At 42.8% G+C, this 15,509-nt stretch overlaps 1 protein-coding gene across 1 annotated transcript; it reads right to left on the bottom strand.

Annotated features, from left to right (window-relative positions):
• Nucleotides 1–10,830: 10,830 nt before the first annotated feature.
• On the bottom strand, nt 10,831–13,299 carry c3h3orf80 (chromosome 3 C3orf80 homolog). The gene has a single exon (XM_062977516.1). The coding sequence runs from the start codon at nt 13,181–13,183 to the stop codon at nt 12,296–12,298; it is 888 nt and encodes a 295-aa protein (XP_062833586.1). The 5' UTR covers nt 13,184–13,299; the 3' UTR covers nt 10,831–12,295.
• Between the last annotated feature and the right edge of the window lie 2,210 nt (nt 13,300–15,509).

Below are 15,509 nucleotides of genomic sequence, written 5' to 3'. Positions count from 1 at the left end.
CCCATTCATGAGATAGACCCCTCAAGTTTGGTACCAAACTTCTGAAGATGTCTGTAGCATTAGTAACTGCGGCATCTTGAAGCATTGGGGTGCAGAAAATATTTGAGATATGTACAAAAGAATCAGAGTGCTTTTTAGTCTGTAATATACTATTTTAACACTGTTATTGAAATATAAAAAAACATAAAACAAACATTAAAAAACCAAATGGATTCCAGCCACAGTTCTAACTTGAACACTGAGACTAATGTGTTTATGTGTCTAATATTTCAGAGAAATTGTCTTTACACAGTGAGGACCTACCAAATTATGAAAGTAAATCCCATGTTTTGCCAGAATCAGTGGGAAAAAATAACATAGTCTGTCTGTGGCATATGTATCATTTGCTGATTTTTTTTTCAAATCTTGTCTTGGAGAATAACTATGTGAATTTTTTTCTGTCATATAAAATGAGTTATATTACCAATGGCATTTAGGGAGATAAATCATTAGATCCAGATTTACCTAAATACCAGTTTCCTGGAATATGAGATGGGTATGATATGGCAAGGAACCACCATTGTATCCTCTCTGTGTGCCTGTCTCAGTGGGTTGCATTGACTTTGGGGGAACCAGCCAACTGGAGAGCTAGCCAGTAGATGGAAAGAATGTGCTCTTCTCATAGGCAATAGGCTTCACTTGCGCCTGCCCAGGCAAGAATATATGCCCAGGTTGTGGGTTGTTGGACACACCTTAATTTTGGATGGTTGGCTTATCCAATCACTAGGCCTAGATATCATACAAGGCCAACACTGTACAGCTCTTGCTAAAGCTTTGGCCTTTTTGGTCTCTGAAGTTTGCCCATGCCTGCTATGACTTCATTATGGTGCTACTGTGTGTTCAAAGCCTTCATAAAACGAAGCTTCATTTTCAGAGGCTTCATTAACTGAGGAGTTCCTGCATTGGGCATTGATTAGTGTTCAACATTTTCCAAGCTGAACAGTTTACAACTGAGGATGTCTCACTAGAATGTATATTACAAATTTGTAGACTTACAGTTCATAGGACACTGCTTTCCCTACTTTATAATCTTTAGTGTGGCTGATATGGAATCGTGCAGTGTGAAAACTGGAAGTTTTAAATGATCAATTTTGGTTATATTTTGTGGTACATCAGCTACAACAATTAGGGTATCCAGAGTCACACATCTTTTGCAATTGAATGTATGTTTGGATAAGCCATAGGTCAAGAGTAGAAAAATGTGCTTTGCATATAATTCCCAGGTTCAAATTAAGATAAGGAGATGTAGGGAAGAACAGGAAACATTTCTTCCTGAACCTCTGGACGCCATTCTAAAAGAACAGCCTCACTGTATAGGTTTTTCCTCTTGCTATTGATTTCCCCACCCCTTTGCTTATGCTTTGCTTTCTCCTTTTTCTTTTTCTTTGTTTGCTTTCTCTTGGTCAGTGGACAATTTGGATTCTTGCAAATATCCTGTTTTTTTTGTACAAACTTAGATAAAACCTACCTCTGAAATCCCACAGAGAACATGAAAGATGGAGAAATATGCATCTCCTCTTCCAACATGGAATGAAGAAAAAAGGTTATTGTAAGAAGCGCATGAGTTAAAATGTTCCTACTATTTAAAATGTAATTGAGACCTTTCCTTCTCCTTTTTCCTTCTACTTCAAAGAACATGAGTGGGTTAAAGCTGTTCATGGGCCAGTAGACACATGGCTAGTTGCTTGTCCATGGTTAGGCTAAACCAGAACAAGCTGTTGGAATCAGATGGTTTCTTCCCTATTCCCTACTTCTAAAGCACAGATCAAGTGTACTGATTCTTAAAGTTAAAACTTATGTTGGTGTTAGTCCTGCTGTTAACAACATTGAAAGCTATCAAGGGTTCCTGCTTAATCCAGAACGTAACAGAAGTTTCAAAAGTTAACTTCAGATGGGCCTAAATACTTAGCTTCACAAATGACTAACTTCTGTGTCATTTTCACAATTGTGTGAGCTAATCTCAGAAAGTGATATTCACAGTGCAAAAAAAAAATTACTAAGATGAAACAAGCCATCTCCCTGTTCCCTGTTTTACTGGCTTAGTTTAACCTGTTGGTAAAATTACAACTATAGTGTCATAATGAGAATTGTCACTGTAGCTGCACTGTGTTGTAAGGCTGATCAAATGATTCTTGAGTTTTTATTTTACATTTTATTAAACTAAGTCAGTCATTGACCTCAAAGTGAATTTGAATCTTCATTACAGTACTTTAAAATGATATTATTTTCCACGTAGAGCTAAATAATCTGTTTCTGATACTTGCTCTTAAGTCCTGGAAATGTAAAATACCTGTGCTCATTGTGTTTTATACACTTTGGTTTCCCCTTAGAACGAATATTCTGCTATCACTTCCTTTAATTAAAAAAAAGTTGAAATTCATAATTTTGTGTTACAATTCTTGAATTCTTTTGAGAGTTTCGATCTAGTTTCTTCTTGGCCAATGTAAATGGGAATTATTTGTAATTGACAAGGAATACATAGGTTAAATATAAGTGATAAAAACTGCAGTGCTTGCATTTAAAAAAAGACCTAAAGAAGCAAAATCTGAACCAAAAACGTATGTCCCACTGACAAGAGCCTCAGGAATATGCCAAGCCATTACACACCCCAGTAAGGTTTTTAAAGTACTAAAACACTCCAGGCCTGGTTTCAAATGGGAATTGTGCCAACTTAAAATGCTTTTTCAAAGCAGAAAGCAAATTTGAAAAGTAATAGGATCCTGGCATATTTGTTTTGGCCTCCCTCACAGAAATGTTAAATGATTCCCATAATATAATTTGCAGTACTGAAGTAATTTGGGCTTCGCCTCTCATTTATATTTAATAAATGTGCCATTTTTATCAAACTTGAAGATAAGCAGGAACAGTGGGCTATGCTTTCTTTCTCATATGAAAAACATACAAAGCTGATAAAGCACACTTGGATTCCCATTCTATGTTCAAAAGGTACAAATATGAAGTAGCCTTTCTGGGCTAGGCCAAAGGCTCATTTATTTTAAGACTGTCTCTGACAATCATCATCTAGATACTTCTGGAAAGTTGATATACAGAACATGAAGGCAATACCGTTCTCTGTTTTTTTTAAATTATTCCTATTGTCTGGTAATGAAATATATGGCCTCTTAAAAAGGGTATTCTACCCACCCACCCATTATTCAAAGCTAGCAGAACTGAAAACTACTAAAAATGGAAACTACATGAAAATCAGAACGCACCATTGCATGGAGGGTGGGATCATAAGGACTGTGGTCCAGTTTGTTTCCCAAGCTATTATTTAGATTTAATCCATTTTTAGTCTATAGTAGTGTCCATCGCTCTATCTTGTTCTAGTCCTATTAAACTCAATAAAAATTACTTCTGAGTAAACATGCATAAAATTAATCAGCCTGCAAGTCATATGTTGTATGAAAAAGTGGAATAGAGTGTGACCATTTTCAGATGTCTCAAAGCATCACAAATGTTGGTGTATTTTGGTCATAACATTTTTCTCATTGTGTAATTTTTCTATCCAATTTTGTGGATCTCCTGGTTGATCTAAGCCTGCAGAGCAGTTGCGCAAGCTGATTTCTCTGTTGGTTGATCACTGAACACTATCTTTTGGAAGAACAGTCATCAAAACAGTGCACAGTATTCAAAGCTGTGGTCACACATATCATTGAATAAAAGCAGTACGATATTGATAGTTTTATTGCTTGATGCCATTTCCAAAGAGCTACATTTTCATTTTTCATCTCAACAGCTATATGCTGGACTGACATTTTTATTGGGTTATCCAACACAGTTCTAAGCTTCAATTAGTCATTCCTCCAAGATGGGCATGTATAAGACCTATCATTTCTACATAACCAAGAATTTCAGAAAGATAAAAATACGAAGAAAAAGTTGTATTTGATTTTGTTTCAACCATAATAATAATCCTAAGAACAAAAAAGGGAACAAGCTTAACAATGGTTGTGATTCTCCCTAAATTACATAACCCACAGATCTGCTTTAGAAGTATTGGAAATTATGAATAGATCATTGATTAATTGGTCCCTAAGAGGGACTGTTTAAAATGTACATTTATTCTCCAGTTTCAGCATAAAGCTAAAATGTGTCATTTTTCTCTTACTGTCAACAGTTTGTTTGCAAGTTTTCCAGCTATTACTGAGCTAGAATGACATCCAGCACTGGGGATTGAGAAGTCCTTCATTTTACTTATTTCAGGAGAAATAGATAATAGAAAAAGGATGAGTTAAGGTAAAGGGAAGAAGAGATGGGAAGAAGGACGTGGAAAAATGGAACTGAGTAAAAACATCCATATTGGCATTATACTATTATTTGTATGATGGAGATTTGGGGGTGGGGAAAGAAGATAGTAAGAAGATGGTAGTAAGAAGATTGAAGCGTGGAATAGAGAAGAATGCCATGTAAAATTAAGGCATCACAATGCTCTTGGCATTTCAAATGGATCAGTGGGCAGAGTAGGACCACATGTCTGCTATTGGATTACAAAAATGCTAGACAGGTAAGAACAGCTGATTGTTATGCGTAGGCTCAGAATAACCAACCATGGCTGTAACTCGCCTCAAGCCACGAAGAGAAGCAGGCAAGAAATAAAATGGTGGTGGTGGTTGTTCTGAAACTAAAAGCTGTATTCAGAAGACATACAGTTCTATTGTCAGAGGAAAATACAACTTTGAGCCTCAAAGCTATTTTAACTGAAAATAGTTTCAAGCTATTCTGTATGTTTTTTCTGCCAATATAATTTATTTCAAATCATACAGGGTTCTTCCAAAAATGCTTTTAGCTAATAAGTAAATTAGCACAAAATAGTGGCACTCTCACAATACCATGAGGTATCTTCTCTAATCTATTGCTTATAATCACAAATCCAAGGTTATATTTGCAAACCAAATGGAGTGGAATATTTTCTCCCAAATCCCCAGAACAAACCTTGATTTTGCCATTTATATTAGGAATGCCATTGTACTATCCCATTGTATATAATGGGACTTTAGGTAAAGGGAAAGGTTTCCCCTGACGTTAAGTCCAGTCATGTCTGACTCTGGGGATTGGTGCTCATCTCCATTTCGAAGCCAAAGAGCCGGCGTTGTCCGTAGACACCCCCAAGGTCATGTGGCCAGCATGACTGCATGACTGCATGGAGTGGGACTTTAGGCACCCACATATTTTGGTATTCACAGGGGGTCTTGGAAGCAAATCCTGGTAGATACCTAGAGGCCACTATACTTCTTGACAGAATGTCTATTTCAGATCAATGTTTTGTGTACTAGGTCTACTTTCTTTAAACAAGACAGCATGTATGTATGTATGTATGCATATACGTATGTGTGTGTATATATATGTGTGTGTGTGTATTGCATAACTGCATCCTCTCACAGGATGGTAAAACATCAAATATTGCAGTTTCTCAAGTCGCTCCTGACACAAAAAAACCTGCCTCCTTCATTTTACAAAATTGTATGTGTGCATGCTGGTCATAATATTGGCACTGAATACTTATGTCTGGTACTTATGGCTGCCTAGTTTAAACTGAAATATACTGAATTATGAATTATGCTGAAACAACAAGCACACATACATTCCTTAGTTCAGATGTATACATTTGACTGAACTGTGCTGATAGCATTGTCAACTGTTTATGTCATTCTAAAATATTAGTATTGTCTTTATCTTTATACAGATACAATAGATCTTTTAAAACACAAACACAAGCCACAACTGTCCTCACTTCTTCAAACGTTAGTACCACCTTATATGGCCAAAAATAGAGAATCTCAAAAAGAATGCCTGAACTAAACACCTCATTTTTTAAAGTGAGTTGGAAATTGCCAGGAGGGGTTTTATTTTTTTCATTTTCCTTTTATATAGTGTGTCCATCTTGATTTGAAACGCTTGTAATGAACATCTGATGTTATGCTAGCCACAATAAAAACATCTGGGAATTAGTTAGATGTAGTCTTGGATAATCCTTCATCCTAGACAAATGTCTGTCAATAACCTTCTGTCTGAATTCTGTGTCTTGTTTAAATATGGTTTGCACACGAGGGACCATTAAGAAACCCAGCTATTCATTACCTTGCTGCCAAGTTCACGTCTACACATTTGCCCTAATGATAAGGACACTGTCTAAAGCAATTCTACTGCAAGCATGACAAATGGTTGGGGAACAATGTGTGTTGTAGTCCAACAAAATCTAAATGGCTAATTTTGCCATCCTTCATACAGAAAAACATGCAAATCATAAATACAGGCTGAAAACATGATTGAGTATGTTACCCAAAAGTGAACTAACCAGTTTTTATAATGGGTTGTTGTGCATTTTCCGGGCTTGTAAGGCCATGTTCCAGAAGCATTCTCTCTTGACGTTTTGCCCACCTCTATAGCAGGCATCCTCAGAGGTTGTGAGGTATATTGGCAAGGCCATTAATGCTAATCAAGGTGATTAATTACAACATTAACACTGGCATCCAACAGACAAAAGTTCTTTCTTCCACCCTTGACCTTCCACAGATATATAAACCTCCCTTGTTTATTAGCTTTCCAATATATCTCACAACTTCTGAGGATGCCTACCACAGATGGGGGTGAAATGTCAGGAGAGAATGCTTCTCGAGCATGGTCATACAGCCCGGAAAATACACAACAACCCAGTGATTCTGGCTATGAAAGCCTTTGGCAACACAATTTTTAGAGATTTGGAAATCTCTGACTTGTACTTAGGGGAGCGAGCAATAGTGATCCCACAGATGTAGTTAAACTATAAATTCCATCATCCTCACCATTACCTTTTCAGTCAAGGGTTGATGGGGCCTGCAATCCGGCAACTTCTGAAGGGTTACACCCCAGACCTAAAAACAGACTTAAAAACAGGAACTGCTACAAACGTTTTTGGAATATAATTCTGCCATCCATACTTCATGCTATAAGTGACAAGACAAACTGCTTCCACTTATAATGCTAAATTGCTGTATTTAATTAAGGCTATAAATAGGAAAAAGGAAAGGCTATAAATAAAGGTAATTCAGGTCAGTCCACATGCTTATCATAACGATCTATTGCTTCAGGCAACCTGTCTCTGCCTTCTTATATACATTGTTTGATTACTGTTTGTATTTTAATGTGATTCTGAGTTCATATTAGCCTGTTCCAGATTACAGCAGCTTTAGTTTTGACCAAAGTTCTCTCATGGACTAGAAAACAGGATTTGAATCTCTTCTTGGCCATGAAAACTCATGCCTGACCTTTGGCAGGTCACAGCTTCTCAGCCTTACAGGACAATGGCAAATTATCTCTTGCCAAGAAAACTGTGTAATAAGTTTGCTTTAGGTCACCATGTCTCAGAAATTACTTGAAGGCATACAACAAACTTCTTTCTACCTGGCTTTTGGTTTCTTTGGAGGCATAACAAAAAAAAAAAAACTCCTTCTTTTTCCTGGCTTCTGGTTTCATTGGAGGCACAACCCCAAATGCTAAAACCTTTCAATGACGTAGATCCAAAACAACTAGAAGACACAGTATTTCTCTTTAGATTTGCTTTCTCATTAAGATCTACTGCAGAAGCTTTTAGCAGCAATTTCTTGGTTGCTGAGACAGAGCTGTATCCTATCTAATCCTATCTACATCTAGAAAGGCTTGCCTTACCTTGGCTCTAATGTATCTTCTTTCACCTTAAGTCTTGTGGTTTTTGGAGGGCAAAATTAAAGTGTGTATTTTAGTAATTACTTGTTTTATATCTATTTTATCTGAAATATTCCAGGCCTTTAATCTGCAACTTTTGTGATTTTGTTACTGAGATATTGATGGGTTTGAAATGCATCATAAAATAAGAAAGACAGGATATGAATAATATTTTAAATAGCACGTTTATTTTAGAAACCAAATACCACAACAGAGGCTTATTCAAGTTACTAGATTTGTATAACCTCTTGGGAAAGTGGTGGGAATTGTAGCCACCAAACAGCGAGTGGAATGTTTTATTGGGTTCTGTTTCTGCTCTGGAGAATTGTTTCCCCACATTTCAGTTTCAGAAAGGAGGAGATACCTCGGACCATAAGGATATATTCATAGGTATATCTGTTACTAAGAAAATAAAGGTTAAGGAATTGCCCTCAGATTTGCAGAGGAGCAAAAATAATAAGCAATCATTTCATACATTGCTAACAATATACAGTTGGCCCTCCACATATCTAGAATTGACTATTGCAGATTTGATTAATATGGTCTCTCCAGGTCTTCCAGGGCAACTGTATATGGCAAAATCCGACCAGAGTTGAGGTGGAGGTTGTACAGAGTCTTAGAGATACTCTCTGAGATAGGAAAAAACAATAGTGATCTTTTATTTACATTTTCCCCACTTTTGTGGGAGTCTTATGTCTCCAACCCCAGTGAAATGTTGTCCTCTCTACACATCTATGTTACCATATATACACTGCATTGGCTTTCATTCTAAAGTGTTGTGAAAGAAAATACTTCAGTTGTATTTTAGAATTATTCTTATTATTAGAATTTATTTTTCTAGCCCCAAATATGATAATATTAAGGGCCACCAAGAACATGGAAAATCAGCATGGCTGTGTGTACAGTCAGCCCATAATATTCAATGGGGTTAAGGGATTTCTGGGAGCTGAAATCCAAGGAATTAACTTTTCTAGGTTTTTGATAAAAGAGTGTAATGATAGAAATGTGGTGCACACTCCATATCCAGTGCAATGTTTTGAAGTGATTGAACCTACAAAAGCATGCCATTAGCTCTTGTGAGGAAGGAAGCAATATTAAATGAGTGAATGAATGGTTTAATAAGGGATGTAGAAGTAGTTACATCAGAACTGTGTTAAAGTATCAAAACATTTCAAGGTTCATTGGGACTTTGCATGATCCACATTTTTTGTACTTGAGTATCACATTTGAACAAGCCAGAAAACTAGCCCACAAGCCAGACAACTAGCCCATTTTCACCATGCTGGATCTGTTCTCAACAAAATAGATGACAAAGTCTGTCTTCCCAGTGTAATACCTTGAACTACCATGTTTTCTCTGGATCTTTGTTACTGTAAATTTGGCAGGTTCTTTTTATTTTGTTGTTGATTTTGTGTGCCTTCAAGTTGTTTCCGACTTAAGCAACCCTAAGGTGACCCTATCACTGGATTTTCTTGGCAGGATTTGTTTGGGTTTCTCATTGCCTTCCTCTGGAGCTTAGAGTGTGACTTACTTGAGGCCACCCAGTGGGTTTCCATGGCTGAGTGTACAGAACCTGGTATACAGAATCATAGCCTAATGTTCAAACCACAACATCATGCTGCTTCTCTCTTTTTTAACGTATTTTCTTTTCAAGTGCTCTCTATTCTACAAACTCTTTCCCCTTTTTAATTTAATGTGCATTTTGTTAAAAGGAACAAAGAGGTCACAAAAAGGGTTGCAGTGATCATAAAAAGATTTGCTGTGAGTTTTTTGAGCTGTATGGCCATGTTCCAGCAGCATTCTCTCCTGACCTTTTGCCTGCATCTGTGACTGGCATCTTCAGAGGTTATGTTGGCAATGAGGCAAGTGGAGTGTATATATACCTGTGAAAAACTCACAGAAACTCGGTGATTCTGGCCATGAAAGCCTTGGACGTCACAAAAAGGATTATCACATTCCTTTGTTCTTTGGCTGCATCACAGTTGTTGGACTTCTGTTAAACCTACATGCCTTTAAGGTAGTAATTAAGTACTAGATAAATAACTGTTTTAGAGAAATGCAAACATGAGTGGGTAGCCTCATTTGTATACACATTTCTAATTCTAGTTTCACAAATTGAGGGTACACTCCAGGGCTTGGATGAGCAGTCCCTATAGTGGCAATGCCTGTTATCTGTGATACTTGTTTTCCCAAAATACATTGCTTCTACTCCTGGTTTGGGTGAACTGTGGGTTAAAACAAAGCAAACATGGCTGCTGGTACATCCGCTGCGAATGTTGCCAGTTAGGGGTTCCAGTGATAGCCTTATTTTGTCGTATGGTGATTTTGCACCTAGTCAGTCACCTTGACTGTTAATGTAAAGCACAATGAGGTCCACTGGGCTTATAAGCACATGAATCTGCAGCCTTAGACTAAGGAGGGCAGCTTCAGCAAAGTCAACTAGAAGGAAACTCAACCAATACCATACTTAGAATTGCAATTGGGCTGCAAAAATCTGCAGCAGCTTGCTGCCACTTGATTCTGTGACCAAGGCTGAATATTTCATCCAGTGCCCCCAAATTATCCAAAATGGAAAGTTCCTCTCTGTGACATCATAGCACTTTCAGGCCCTCGGCTGCAAGCCAGCATGCGGAGAAATTTCCTGTGACCACCAAAACCCTAATTGTGGTGCCAATCGGCTCTAGGACGAAGAATGACTTTTTCACCCAAGATCATTAGTGCTTTTATAGTTTCACAGTTGTGTTTCAACTTTCAAAGTACTTTGCAGACATCATTATAGCAATGCTTCTAAAGTAGCATTATGGCCATACTGCACTTTGGAGATTACATCTGAGATAGTATTGGCTCCATAAAGGCCTCAGGGTGGGGTGGGGGGGACTGAACACTAGCCACTTTGGCACATTAGCTCCTTGCAAAAACAGATCAACTGACAGATCATAAAAGCAAGTAAACTTCCGAGAACCTCAAAACTCAGCCCTTCTCCCAATAAGCCAACAAATTAGAGAGGGGTACAGATGGTGCTGGGGAATTTAGGAACACATACCTTAAAGTGGGATCAGGGGAGAGGTTGGGCAGAGTTGCTTTTCAGTGTAAAATAAATCAAATGTGTTCTACTCAGTATCATTTTATTTCAAAAATAATATCAGAAAGTGCAACGTCCAAAGGCCAGACTGGATTAATTTGGGTAACCAGACTCTACAGCAGTGTTAATGATCAGCCCTGTTCCATTTAGAGTCCTCGTCTCCCCAGTTCACCCAGCTACACACATTCTTTTTCTCCAGTCCTTGCTTGGTGGCCTTTCATGGAGATGGGATAGCAGCACACCTCCAACTGCCCCAATGTTCAATCCACACCATCAGAAAGGGCACCGTCCACATTTTAATACCAGCAATATGAAATCGGAAGGGCTGCTGTTCTTTCTTTGCAAAGAAAGGTTCCCCCTGTATTTCTCAACGATCCCCTGTCCAAATACTCCCAAGGCTTTTGGGATGACAACCAACCCCCACAGACTCTTCTTGGACAAAAAAGGCAAAAGCATGACTAAAATTAAGGCCTTGATATCTAAATGTCCTCCTTTCTCCCTGACATTTCCCAGCCCCAACCCTCTTCATAGAGTTGCAAGAGACCTCTTGGGCTATCTGGTCCAACCCCCTGACAAGAAGCAGGAAAATCGCATTCAAAGCATCCCCGACAGGTGGCCATCCAACCTCTGCTTAAAAGCCTCCAAAGAAGGAGCCTCCACACACTCTGGGGCAGAGAGTTCCACTGCTGAACAGCTCTCACAGTGAAAAAGTCCTTCCTAATGTTCAGGTGGAATCTCCTTTCCTGTAGTTTTAAGCCATTGTTCCGCGTCCTAGTCTCCAGAGCAGCAAAAAACAACCCTGCTCCCTCTCTATGACTTCTTCTCACATATTTATACATGGCCCTCATCATGTCTCCTCTCGGCCTTCTCTTCTTTAGGTTAAACATGCCCAGCTCTTTAAGCTGCTCCTTGTAGGGCTTGTTCTCCAGACCCTTGATCATTTTAGTCACCCTTCTCTGGACATTTTCCAGTGCTTGGTGTCCTTTCATGGAGATGGGATAGCAGCACACCCCCAGCGTTGGGTCCACACCATCAGAAAGCGCAATGTCCACATACAAATTCCAGCCATCTGAAATCAGAAGGGCTGCTTTTCTCTCCTTGCCAAGAAAGGTTCCCCGTGTATTTCTCAAATACTCCCAAGGCTTTTGGGATGACAACCAACCCGGGGAGACGCCTCTTGAACAAAAAAGGCAAGGCCTTGATCCCCGACTTTTCCCAGCCCCAACCCTCTTCCTTCCATTATCTTGAGAAAGCCAGTCTGGGGGAGTTTTGCGGCATCTTTCAAAGTCGGAAAGAAGGGAAACCCACTTGACCTGGCTGTGGTGTCCTTTTGTTTGGTGGTCTCTATCTTTTCCGGCAATTTGAGTTCATCCAAAGAAGAGACCCCTCCGGAAAGCGAGGCGGGGGTCCAGAGGCCTCTCTCCGGGGTCCAGGGAAGGAGGCGTCGGGAGGCGGGCAGGGAGGCACGGAGAGGGGTGTCTGGAGGGGTCTTCAGCTGCCCGCTCCCCCCGCGCCCCCTCCCGCCCTGGGCTCGGCCTGGTCCAGGCTTCTCCTCCGGGTGGCCAGGCTGGTGACGGGCAGGACGGCGGCGTGGCGCATGGACTCCTCGTAGGAAGGCAGGTGCTTGACCTCCTCGTAGGCGGGCAGGTGGAAGAAGCAGGCGGGCGCGGGCAGGGGCAGCAGGGGCAGCGGGCGGCCCTGGCTGTGGCTCCGGCCGTGGCTGTCCAGCAGCGAGTCCTGCGAGGAGGCGGCCGTCCCGGGGAAGGAGGAGGAGGAGGCGCCCCCAGCCCCGCAGCCCCGCTCCTCCTCCTCCTCCTCTTCTTCCTCGTCTTCCTCCCCTTCTTCTTCCTCCTCCTCCTCGCTGCTCCTGCGCCTGGCTGCTCGCCTCCTCTCCCGGCGCCGGCGCCTGGGGCTGGGGCAGATGAGGCGCTGGAGGAAGTAGCCGATGGCGAAGAGGACCAGGAGGATGAGCAGCCCGGAGAGCTTGCGGACCAGCCAGCCCACGTTGTCCAGGAAGGTGTGGAAGGGCAGGCGGCAGCAGCGCGCCTCCGGGTGGGTCAGGTTGCCCCCGCGGCAGCAGCCCTCGCCCGGGCCCGCGCAGCCCAGCGCCTCGCAGCCCCCCGACCCCGCGCCGCCCCCGCACAGCCAGGCCCAGCCCCACAGCGCCAGCGGGGCGCGCCACATGGCCCCGCACCCCGAGACAAGGAGAAGGAGAGCCAGCCGCAGCCCTCCTCCTCCTCCTCCTCCAGCCAACTCCTGGCCAGCACGCCCGCCCAGGCTTGGCTCCGGCTCCTCTGGACCCAGCCAGGGTGGCACGCCGGAGCCCAGGGAGGGAGCGAGCGAAGGAAGGACGGACACCCAGGCGCGCACACGAGGCATTGCGGGGAGGGGGGGGGGTTCAAGGAGCGCGGGAACGCCGTGCGCCCCCTTCCACGCACACGCAAGCAGGGAGTTAGTTGGGAAGCCCCCCGGGAAGAGTCTCGAGAGAGCGCGGAGTTGGCAAGAGTTTGACACTTCCACTCCCACGTGTCAAGCCAGCTGGGAAGGGGCGGGCTGGCTGCGAAGCTCCGCGGACACTTTGTGAAGCTGCGTTGCTGTGAGTTTTCCGGGCTGTGTGGCCATGTTCCAGAAGCATTCTCTCCTGACGTTTCGCCTACATCTATGGGAATTCGGGGAGCGGGGTGAGCTCCCGTCTGCCAGCTCTAGCCAGCGCTGTAGCCATGGGAGGGGGGTTAGGGGTTCAACCCCCCCCTCCGAATTTTTTCAAGTTAAAAAAAAAACTGTTTTACTCATGAATTTTAACTGGTTAAACAAATCCCCATGCTACGTCTATGAGACATAAAAAATTAAGAGTCCCTCCAGGCACTATCTCAAGCAGATATTGACAGGTCTGAACCCGGGGGCGGGGGGGTCAGGGGTTCAACCCCCCCCCCCTCGAAATTTTCAAAACCCCTCCCGAAATTTTTTTCTGGCTACGGCTCTGTTTACTTATGCATTTTAACTGGTTAACCAGACCGGGCTGTGGCGCAGGCTGGTTAGCAGCCAGCTGCAACAAATCACTCTCACCAAGAGGTCGCGAGTTCGAGGCCAGCCCGTGCCTGCGTCTGTCTCTGTTCTATGTTATGGCATTGAATGTTTGCCTTATATGTGTGCAATGTGATCCGCCCTGAATCCCCTTCGGGGTGAGAAGGGCGGAATATAAATACTGTAAATAAATAAATAAATAAATAAAATCCCCATGAGTGTCCACTGGAGTTTATCTGTCTTTATCTGTCTTGAGTGTCCACTGGAGTTTATCCATGGAGCCTGATTTCTAAATTATTTTGCGTTATGGAACTGCTCGTCATGATTTGCTAAAAAAAAAAAAGTTTCACCCCCCTCTCCCCCCGAATTTTTTTCTGGCTCCGGTCCCAGCTGTAGCTCCTCTCGCGGGGACAGGAGAGAAGCCTCCCACAGGATGGTAATACATCAAACACCGACCGGGGCGTCCCCTGGGGAACGTCCCTGCAGACGGCCCATTCTCTCACACCAGAAGGGACTTGCAGTTTCTCAAGTCGCTCCTGACACACACACACACACACAAGCCCACATCTATGGCAGGCATCCTCAGAGGTTGTGAGGTTGGAAACTAGTCAAGTGGGTTTTTATATCTGTGGAAAGTCCAGGATGAAAGAACTCTTATCTGTTTGAGGCAAGTGTGAATGTTGCAATTGACCACCTTGATCAGCACTGAATAGCCTTGCAGCTTCAAGGTCTGGCTGCTCACTGCTTGGAAGCCCCTTTGTGCCAGCAGGACTGCTGATCCACAAGTCGGCGATTAGAATTTGGGGAGAGCGGGTGAGCTCCCTCTGTCAGCTCCAGCTCTCCATGCGGGGACATGAAAGAAGCCTCCCGCAAGGATGGTAAAACATCAAACATCTGGCCGTCCCTGGGTAACGTCCTTGCAGACGGCCAATTCTCTCACGCCAGAAGCGATTTGCAATTTCTCTAGTCGTTCCTGACACGAAAACAAACAAACAAAAAAAAAACCAGAGGGGAATCCTTTGTTGGGAGATGTTAGCTGGCCCTGATTGATTCATATCTGGAATTCCTCTGTTTTCTGAGTTTTTCAAAATACTGGTGGCCAAATGTTCATTCCCATAGTTTCCTCCTTTCTGTTGAATTTGTCCACATGCTTGTGGGTGGGTTTCAAGGGCTTCTCTGTGCAGCCTGGCATGGTAGTTGTTAGCGTGGTCCGACATTTCTGTGTTCTCGAATAATATGGTGTGTCTAGGTCGGTTCGGGGCCCCTGGTAGCACAGTGTGTTAAAGCGCTGAGCTGCTGAACTTGCGGACCAAAAGGTCCCAGGTTCAAATCCCGGGAGCGGAATGAGCGCCCGCTGTTAGCCCCAGCTCCTGCCAACCTAGCAGTTCGAAAACATGCCAATGTGAGTAGATCAATAGGTAGCGCTCAGGCGGGAAGGTAAGGGCGCTCCATGTAGTCATGCCGGCCACATGACCTTGGAGGTGTCTACGGACAACGCCGGCGCTTCGGCTTAGAAATGGAGATGAGCACCAACCCCCAGAGTTGGTCACGACTGGACTTAATGTCAGGGGAAAACCTTTACCTTTACCTAGGTCGGTTCACCAAGTGCTCCGCTATGGTTAACTTTGTGAAAAGTAAAGCAAGTGGTGAGCCGGCAAGAGGTGGTGGCGACCGGGTTTCA

Source organism: Anolis carolinensis, chromosome 3, assembly GCF_035594765.1.
Source record: "Anolis carolinensis isolate JA03-04 chromosome 3, rAnoCar3.1.pri, whole genome shotgun sequence".
In the NCBI taxonomy this organism is placed as follows: Eukaryota; Metazoa; Chordata; class Lepidosauria; order Squamata; family Dactyloidae; genus Anolis; species Anolis carolinensis.
Note: the sequence above shows the minus strand (reverse complement) of the source record. Positions and strands in the feature narration are given on the sequence as shown.